The sequence below is a fragment of the Physeter macrocephalus genome, chromosome 10, assembly GCF_002837175.3.
Source record: "Physeter macrocephalus isolate SW-GA chromosome 10, ASM283717v5, whole genome shotgun sequence".
Classification (NCBI taxonomy): domain Eukaryota; kingdom Metazoa; phylum Chordata; class Mammalia; order Artiodactyla; family Physeteridae; genus Physeter; species Physeter macrocephalus.
The window spans coordinates 63,152,836-63,163,370 of NC_041223.1; the positions used below are offsets into that span (position 1 = coordinate 63,152,836).

The 10,535-nt window shown below is 37.6% G+C and overlaps 1 protein-coding gene across 1 annotated transcript in view; it reads right to left on the bottom strand.

Moving 5' to 3' along the window:
* UFL1 (UFM1 specific ligase 1) overlaps positions 1-8,602 on the bottom strand; it is a 54,980-nt gene extending 46,378 nt beyond the window's left edge. The window contains exons 1-3 of the mRNA XM_007120144.3: positions 8,457-8,602; positions 7,186-7,331; positions 6,091-6,119 (exon numbers count right to left, since the gene is read on the bottom strand). Of these exons, the coding sequence (XP_007120206.1) occupies positions 6,091-6,119; positions 7,186-7,331; positions 8,457-8,533 (252 nt within the window). The 5' untranslated portion in view covers positions 8,534-8,602. The remainder of the gene's footprint in view (positions 1-6,090; positions 6,120-7,185; positions 7,332-8,456) is intronic.
* Between the last annotated feature and the right edge of the window lie 1,933 nt (positions 8,603-10,535).

Sequence of the window (10,535 nt, forward strand, 5' to 3'; positions counted from 1 at the left end):
GACATGGCCCTGTCCACCAGAGGGGCAGGACCCAGCTCCACCCACCAGGGGGCAGGCACCAGTCCCTCCCACCAGGAAGACTGCACAAGCCCCTGAACCAACCTCACCCACCAGGAGGCAAACACCAGAAGCAAGGAGAACTACAATCCTGAAGCCTGTGGAATGGAAACCTCAAACACAGAAAGTTAAATAAAATGACATGGCAGAGAAATATGTTCCAGATAAAGGAATAAGATAAAGCCCTAGAAGGACAACTAAGTGAAGTGGAAATGGGCAATCTGCCTGAAAAAGAATTCAGAATAATGATAGCAAAGAAGATCCAAGATCTCGGAAAAAGAATGAAGGCACAGACTGAGAAGATACAAGAAATGTTAAACAAGAGCTAGAAGATTTAAAGAACAAACAGAGATGAACAATACAATAACTGTGATGAAAAATACACTAGAAGGAATCAACAGCAGAATAAATGAGGCAGAAGAACACATAAGTGAGCTGGAAGATAGATTTGTGGAAATCACTGCCATGGAATAGAATAAAGAAAAAAGAATGAAAAGAAATGAGGACAACCTAAGACACCTCTGGGACAACATTAAACGTGCCAACATTCACATTATAGGGGTCCCAGACAGAGGAGAGAGAGGAAGGGCATGAGAAAATATTTGAAGGGGTAACAGCCAAAAACTTCCCTAACACGAGAAAGGAAACACTCACTCAAGACCAGGAATCGCAGAGTCCCTTACAGGATAAACCCAAGGAGGAACAAGCCAAGACACATATTGATCAAACTGACAAAAATTAAAGACAAAGAGAAAATATTAAAAGAAACAAGGGAAAAGAAACAAATAACATACAAGGGAATCCCCATAAGGATATCAGCTGCTTTTTCAGCAGAAACTATGCAAGCCAGAAGGGAGTACCATAATATATTTGAAGTGATGAAAGGGAAAAATCCTACAAGCAGGAATACTCTACCCAGCAAGGCTCTCATTCAGATTTGACAGAGAAATCAAGCTTTACAGACAAGCAAAAGCTAAGTGAATTCACCAGACCAGCTTTGCAACCAATGCTAAAGGAATTTCTCTAGGTGGAAAGAGAAATCCAGAACTAGAAACAAGAAAACTATGAATGGAAAAGTTCACCAGCAAAGGCAAACATACAGTAAAGGTAGGAAATCATCCATACACAAACATAATATCAAAACCAGCAATCTTGAGAAAAAGAGAGTACAAATGCAGGACACTGGAAATGCATTTGAAATTAAATCACCAGCAACTTAAAACAATCTTGTATACATAAACACTGCTGTATCAAAACCTCATGGTAACCGCCAACCAAAAATCTACGATACACACTCAAAAAAGAGAAACCAATCCAAATACAACACTAAAGATAGTCATCAAATCACAAGAGAACAAAAGAGGAAGGGAAGAAAAAAGACCTACAAAAACAAATCCAAAACAATTAACAAAATGGCAATAAGAACATACATATCAATAATTACCTTAAATGTGAATGGATTAAATGATCCAACCAAAAGATTGGCTGAATGAGTACAAAAACAAGACCCATATATATGCTGTCTACAAGAGACCCACTTCAGAGCTACAGACACATAGAGACTGAAAGTGAGGGGATGGAAAAAGGTATGCCATACAAATGGAAATCAAAAGAGAGCTGGAGTAGCAATACTCATATCAGACAAAAGAGACTTTAAAATAAAGACTGTTATAAGAGACACGACACTACATAATGATCACAGGATTAATCTAAAAAGATGACACAACAATTATAAATATATATGCGCACAACACAGGAGCACCTCAACATAAAAGGCAAATGCAAAAAGACATAAAAGGAGAAATCAACAGTAAAACAATAAAAGTGGGGGATTTTAACACCCCACTTACATAAATGGACAGATTATCCAGACAGAAAATCAATAAGGAAACACAGGCCTTAAATGACACATTAGAGCCGATGGACTTAATTGATAGCTATAGGACATTCCATCCAAAAGCAGCAGATTACACTTTTTTCTCAAGTGCACATGGAACATTCTCGAGGATAGATCACATCGTAGGCCACAAATCAAGCCTCAGTAAATTGAAGAAAACCGAAATCATATCACGCATCTTTTCCAACCACAATGCTATGAGATTAGAAATCAATTACAGGAAAAAACCTATAATAAACAAAAACACATAGAGGCTAAACAATATGTTACTAAACAACCAATGGATCACTGAAGAAATAAAAGAGGAAATCAAAAAATACCTAGAGACAAATGAAAATGAAAACACAACAATCCAAAACCTATGGGACACCGCAAGGGCAGTTCTAAGAGGCAAGTTGCAATACAATCTTACCTCAGGAAACGAGAAAAATCTCAAATAAACAACCTAACCTTACACCTAAAGCAACTAGAAAAAGAAGGACAAACAAAACCTAAAGTTAGTAGAAGGAAAGAAATCATAAAGATCAAAGCAGAAATAAATGAAATAGAGACAAAGAAAACAATAGCAAAGAACAATGAAACTAAAAGCTGGTTCTTTGAAAAGATAAACAAAATTGACAAACCTTTAGCCAGACTCATCAGGAAAAAAAGGGAGAAGGCTCAAATCAATAAAATCAGAAATGAAAAAGGAGAAGTTACAACAGACATCACAGAAATACGAAGGATCATGAGAGACTACTACAAGCAACTATATGTCAATAAAATGGACAACCTAGAAGAAATGGACAAATTTTTAGAAAGGTACAATCTTTCAAGACTGAACCAGGAAGAAACAGAAAATATGAACAGACCACTCACAAGTACTGAAATTGAAACTGTGATTAAAAAACTTCGAACAAACAGAAGTCCAGGACCAGATGGCTTCACAGGCAAATTCTATCAAACATTTAGAGAAGAGTCAACACCTATCCTTTTGAAACTCTTCCAAAAAATTGCAGAGGAAGGAACACTCCCAAACTCATTCTGTGAGGCCACCTTCACCCTGATACCAAAACCAGGCAAAGATATCACAAAAAAAGAAAATTACAGGCCAATATCACTGATGAACATAGACACAAAAATCCTCAACAAAATACTAGCAAACGAATCCAACAATACATTAGAAGGATCATACACCACAATCAAGTGGGATTTATCCTAGGGATGCAAGAATTTTTCAATATGCGCAAATCAATCAGTGTGATACACTACATCACAAAACTGAAGAATAAAAACCATATGATAATCTCAATAGATGCAGAAAAAGCTTTTGACAAAATTCAACACCCATTTATGATAAAAACTCTCCAGAAAGTTGGGCATAGAGGGAACACACCTCAACATAATAAAGGCCATATATGACAAACCTACAGCTAGCATCATATTCAATGGGGAAAAGCTGAAAGCATTTCTTCTGAGATCAGAAACAAGATAAGGATGTCCACTCTCGCCACTTTTATTCAACAGAGTTTTGGAAGTCCTAGCCATGGCAATCAGAGAAAAAAAAGAAATAAAAGGAATCCAAATTGGAAAGGAAGTAAAATTGTCACTGTTTGCAGATGAAATGACACTATACACAGAAAATCCTAAAGATGCTATCAGATAAGTAAAGCTCATCAAGGAAATTGGTAAAGTTGCAGGATACAAAATTAACATACAGAAATCTCTTGCTTTTCTATACACTGACAATGAAAGAACAGAATGAGAAATTAAGGATACAATCCCATTTACCACTGCATCAAAAAGAATAAAATACCTAGGAATAAACCTACCTAAGGAAGCAAAAGACCTGTACTCTGAAAACAGATGAAAGAAATCAAAGATGACACAAACAGATGGAAAGATATATCATGCTCTTGGATTGAAAGAATCAGTATCGTCAAAATGACTATACTACCCAAGGCAATCTACAAATTCAATGCAATTCCTATCAAATTACCAATGGCATTTTTCACAAAACTAGAACAAAAAGTTTTACAATATGTACGGAAATACAAAAGACTCCGAAGAGCCAAAGCAATCTAGAGAAAGAAAAACACAGCTGGTGGAATCAGGCTCCCTGACTTCAGACTATACTACAGGTTACAGTCATCAAAACAGTATGGCACTGGCACAAAAAACAGAAATATAGATCAACGGAATAGGACAGAAAGCCCAGAAATAAACCCACACACTTATGGTCAATTCATCTATGACAAAGGAGGCAAGAATACACAATGGAGAAAAGACTCTCTTCAGTAAGTGGTGCTGGGAAAACTGGACAGCTACATGTAAAAGAATGAAATTAGAACACTCTCTAACATCATACACAAAAATAAACACAAAATGGATTAAAGACCTCAATGTAAGACTGGATACTATAAAACTCTTAGAGGAAAACATAGGCAGAACACTCTGACGTAAATCGCAGCAATATATTTTTTTTAACATCTTTATTGGAGTATAGTTGCTTTACAATGTTGTGTTAGTTTCTGCTGTATAACAAAATGAATCAGCTATACATATACATATATCCCCATATCCGCTCCCTCTTGCGTCTCCCTCCCAGCAACACCTTTATGGATCCACCTCCTAGAGTAATGAAAATAAAAACAAAAATAAACATATGGCACCTAACTAAATTTAAAAGTTTTGCACAGCAAAGGAAACCATAAACAAAATGAAAAGCAATCCACAGAATGGGAGAAAATATGTGCAAACGAAGTGGGTGACAAGGGGTTAATCTCCAAAATATACAAACAGCTCATGTAACTCAATATCAAGAAAACAACCCAATCAAAAAATGGGCAGAAGATCTAAACAGACATTTCTCCATCAACATACAGATGGCCAAAACAACGTGCAAATATGCTCAACATCACTAATTATTAGAGAATGAAAATCAAAACTACAATCAGGTATCACCTAACACTGGTCAGAATGGCCATCATCAAAAAGTCTACAAACAATATATGCTGGAGAGGCTATGGAGAAAAGGGAACCCTCCTACCCTGTTGGTGGGAATGTATATTGGTACAACCACTATGGAGAACCATACGGAGGTTCCTTAAAAAACTAAAAATAGAGTTGCCATATGATCCAGCAATCCCACTCCTAGGCATACATCCAGAGAATACTATACTTTAAAAAGATACATGCACGGCAATGTTCATTGCAGCACTATTTACAATAGGTAAATTGCTTCCAATTAGGTTGGAAGCAACCTAAATGTCCATCAACAGAGGAATGGATAAAGAAGATGTGCTACATATATACAATGGAATAGTACTCAGCCATAAAAAGAATGAAATAATGCCATCTGCAGCAACATGGACAGACCTAGAGATTATCACATTAAGCCGGAGTATGTCAGAGAAAGTCAATTATCATATGATATCACTTATATGAGGAATCTAAAAAAAAGTGATACAAATGAAGTTATTTACAAAACAGAAACAGACTCAGAGCCTTTGAAAACAAACTTATGGTTACCAAAGGGAAAAAGTCAGGAGGAGGGATAAATTAGGAGTTTGGGATTAACACATACACATTACTATACATAAAACAGATAATCAACAAGGACCTACTGTATAGCACAGGAAATGGTACTCAATATTCTGTAATAACCTATATAGGAAAAGAATCTGAAAAAGAACTATAAATCAACTATACTCCAGTATAAAATAAAAATGAAAAAAAAAGAAGTTATACCATTTCACACAAAATTTGCCAGTTTCTTGTATATACTGTAGTGTACCTTACTGATGACATGTACACCTGTATTTTCTAAAAATATCTACATTTCTTTTACTTCCACATATGAAAAACAAATAAACATGAAACCGGTGCTTTTTCTCCCAAAATTACATAAATTCTGTAATTACATAAAATGACAACTATGAGTTTATTTTGTAAAGAATAAAGAATAAGCAAGTCAACTGAGAAAGAAGAACTTATTAAACTGATTCGATATATGTCAGTGAGGGTTATGTAATTATTTCTTCACAAACTCAAAACATGATACCAGTACCAAGTGAATACTTAGGGTACTGAAAAAATTAATGATATAAAAAAAGCTGAGGAATCAAAGTAAAAACGATTATAAAGTTGAAATTTACCTGTTGCAGATCAACAATGTTTACTCGACCTTTAAAGAAAAGACATTCATTTATTTTACATTATGTGTTAAGTACATACCAGCCAAAAACTGTAAATTCCAACAGATTTATGTTTTGGACCATCAAGGCCCTCCTTCTACAAAGGACACAGGGCTGCAGTAATTAACGTCTTCAAATGCAAACCATTAGATGAATAAATTTTCATGACTTAGGGTACAGACAATAGTTTATTTTCAAAGTTCCATTTGTCATATCAGGCCAATTAGAGAATCAGCTGATACACGGGTTGGCCTGATATACGGGGGTTATTCACGTCCCTTTGCAATTTTATCTACTGTGACCAAAGAGATACAGACAACTAAATTCAGGTAAACTTCTTTCAATTATTTGAAACTGGCAGGTTACCACTTATTAGCTAAAGAATATCTGTTAAGTATTCCAAATTATAGCTAATATTTTATTAGGACTATGCAGGAAGATAAAAAACAAACACCAAGGGTATATCTAATGACATCTAATGAGTTGTTTTCACAGATGCATCTAATCTAATCAAATAGTGTTCAAATTTGCTCAGTAATTTGTTCCAATTTCAAAAAGACAAAGGAAACAAAAACTTTTTTGTATGCTTGTAATAGCATTTCCTAGAAACAGATGTAGCACCATATTAAATTGATTCCTAACTTGCAAATACTTAAAGTTTAAAAAAAAGCATGGTAGTACAAACTTGATTTTCAACAATCTATACTTTAAAATCTCTATTCCCTCTTCATAATTATCACCTGATAACAGGCAGCTAAGTATCCACCCGAGTCACCCAATAAATTCATGAACTGTGAAAAGAAACAACTGATTAATTCACGTACAGAACACATAACCCCCAATAATAAAAAATGCTATTTTTAAAGTGACAATATTTGACTTCATATAAATTATACGATCATGTTTACCTAAACCTATTAAAAATATTAAGGCTGATTACCATATTAACAACTGAAGGGGTGTCCTATAACCTCCAAATCACTTATGATGTATAGTTTTAAGGGTTTTTTCCCCCCTTCCAAAGAACCAGAAGAAAAAAACTAAGGAATTACTTACCACCTCGAACATGTAGCTCATCTCTCATTTCTTTACTAATTTGGGCTGGAGTAATATATTCCTTCCCATCAAGTGTGTGAACTACTTCTAGCTGTTTCTGAGCAATCAATTTATTCACAATCTCAATGCAATTCCGCTCTGACAACCTGAGGGAAACAAAAGTTAAGTTTTAAAAATGCATTTGATACATTCAGTGCATAATATGATTAAGAAAACGTATGAAAATGGGCTTTTAAAAAGGTTTGGGTAGTCATTAGTTTCTATATTACAAAATCTGTATCTTTCATTAGTATAATACTAATTCAATAAATTTAAAAAAGTTCTAGGGAGTAAACAGGTTTACATGAACTTAAATCATGTAGTTCATTGTTACAAATCTTTCTATTACAGATTTCAAGTTTGCTCTCTCTTCTAGGCCTGCTTCTAATCTTCAAATCCGAAAAATGAGGACATGTAATTTACATAAGGGAAAAAAACTGCCCTTTTATTTCAGTTTTCACTTTAGCTTCAGTTAAAAAAAAACCAAAATTTTCTTTTATTGAATGCATTATTGCCTCATTCATACAACTCATCTGTAGGCAGAAGATAGGAAAACACGTTAAGTGTCCTAGTTTGCTCGCACTGATACAAAACACAGCATCAAGGGATTAAAGTCTTCAGCCCCAGAAGGAACAGGACAAGGAATAGTCAACGGATAAAAAAGGGTTCTACTAGCTTTTTACGTGCTCGGTAATGGTAAAAAGCAGAGTTAGGGTGCTTTTCAGGACACCCCCCCGCCAAAGGTTAGTGGGTTTGTAGGAAATATCAGTGTCCGGAGTCCCTAAAAATGACAGATGAGACCCTGGCTCTGACCTAGGACACCTGTTCTCAATAAAAAGGCAAAATGTTTAAGGGGTCAGCAGAGTATTTGCAAAGTACTGTACTTCGGGGTTAGCCTCTCCTTTCAAGCTCTAAGTCAGGAAGTGTATAAAAGTAAGGGTCAGAGGAACGTTCTTGAGACAGCTCCAAGTCACCAGCCCCAGCTGTCGTGGGGGGAGGCCGCGCCTGCACCTGGCTGGGGCTTAAAGGGTGGGGGGATGTTCTCGGTCTCCCCCCGCCGAGAACTATACTGGCAGCCGCAATCTAGGCTCTGGGAGCGGGGGAGGGGGCGGGAACGCTGACAGCGGCTGGGAAGGTCCGGGGTCCAAGGCCAGGGGTTTGCGGCCTCAGATCTTGGCGTGGCCGCCCAGGGGCTATTTTGGACTCCACAAAGGAGAGGGAGGGTCAGGCACCTCTGCGTGGCCTCTGCGAACTGCGCCCGCTGGAAGTCAGCCGCCAACCGCCTAATCTCTTCCCAAGCGTCCGCCATCTCGGCCCTACTCGCCAAGCAGCCGACCAACAGGAGACACGTCAACCGAAAAGCCACGGTAGCCGAGGCGGGACGGGCCGCGCAAAGGGACAAGAGACTCCTCCCCGACGCAGCTACGAAACGCGTGCGGCCGGCGCAGGCGTGGGCGGGGCCCGAAAGGCCGCAGCCCCGCCCACCCCGCGCGGGAGGTTTGTCCTCGGCTATGGGAGCCCGGGGACTGAGAGCTAGGCATCGAGGTCTCTGCCCGGCCGCGTATGGGTTGCAGGAAAGCCAAGTTAATGAAGTGTTACGTTAGGTCTTTGTTTGCATTATCCCTAATGTTTTGGCGCAGTGATAATCAAATTAACCACTCTTCTTTTATTTTTTCTGCCCTCCCTTTGTTTTATCTTTGGGAGGGGGGGCGGGGAGGAGATGTGCCGGGGCCTGCAGTTAGCATCCCCTCTTCTCTAGCTATTAAGGAAGGGCAATCCCATTTGTATAGGGAATCATGCTTATTTTTACTTGGGCTCAAAGTTTCGAACCTGTTGGATAATTACTTTTTTTTTTTTTTTGCACAAATATGAATAATTTGGGTACCATAAATGTTGGGAACTGCTTTCATGTAGTCTAGAGCCTTTCCGATTTCTCCTACGGGGAGGATTGGCTCCATCAAATAATGAAGAAATATAAACATAAGGTAGTAAATGTATATGGCTATGGGTGGAATGGAAGAAACAAGGTGCACGTTTGTTTTGCTTTCCCCTACATTGAAATAGGTAAAAAGTAGATAGTTACTCTGGAGTACCTTTCTCGATCCGTTTTACTTTTATACCTCACTCTTCATTTTTAAAAAATGTATATACTATACATATATAATTCCTTTTAACTATATGCCCTATAGAGTTGGTGGAGGGGAGTTATTTCAGTTACTTTCCCATCTCAGTATCCCATTCTGGGTCACTCAAAGCCAATGCCACAAATGTTCTTGTCTGGTAAAGTTCCCAGCTTTATTTAAAATGCAGAAAACAGTAATAAAACCTGTCACTAAGTACTGCCACCAAACAGGCAAACTGTTGGGCAATATGGTTGCAAACTGAGAGGTGGAACACTGGACATTAAAGAGGTAACTTGGAATAGAGTCTGTGATGTGGTCCCAAAAGGCATCAAGTTTCAGAACAAGCAGAAACATTCATTCATGTAACAAATACTTATTGATTATCAGATGCTATGGAGTACAGTGGTGGATAAGGCAGACGTGATCTTGCCATAAACAACTTGAAAATCTAAGGAAGCAGATTTTTAAAAAGGCATTTAATATAAAGTATGAAATTTATAACAATAGGGGAAGTGTAATGAACTATGTGACTACTTGATATCCAGACTTCTTACTGATCATGTAAGACTCGCGATCAGCATGGAGTCTACTTTCCAGCAGCATCCTCTGCGGCTGCATACCACATGCGGAGTAGCACACTGTGTCCTAGATACACCAAGCCTTTTCAGGACTTCATGTCTTTTCTGGAAAGCCTGTCCTCTTCTTCACTCTCCTCTACCCACATTTATTTTTTAACTTATTCTTCCATGACATCCCAGCTTAAATAAAACTCTTCAGTGAAACTTTTTTAATTCCTGCAATTGTTTCGTATGCTGTGTCGGCACAATTCTCTATTCAGAAGGATACCATAAACAAGACCAAAAGACAACCCTCAGAATGGGAGAAAATATTTGCAAATGAAGCAACTGACAAAGGATTAATATCCAAAATTTATAAGCAACTCATGCAGCTCAATAACAAAAAAACAAACAACCCAATCCAAAAATGGGCAGAAGAACTAAATAGACATTTCTCCAAAGAAGATATACAGATCGCCAACAAACACATGAAAGAATGCTCAACATCATTAATCATTAGAGAAATGCAAATCAAAACGACAATGAGATATCATCTCACACCGGTCAGATTGGCCATCATCAAAAACTCTAGAAACAATAAATGCTGGAGAGGGTGTGGAGAAAAGGGAAC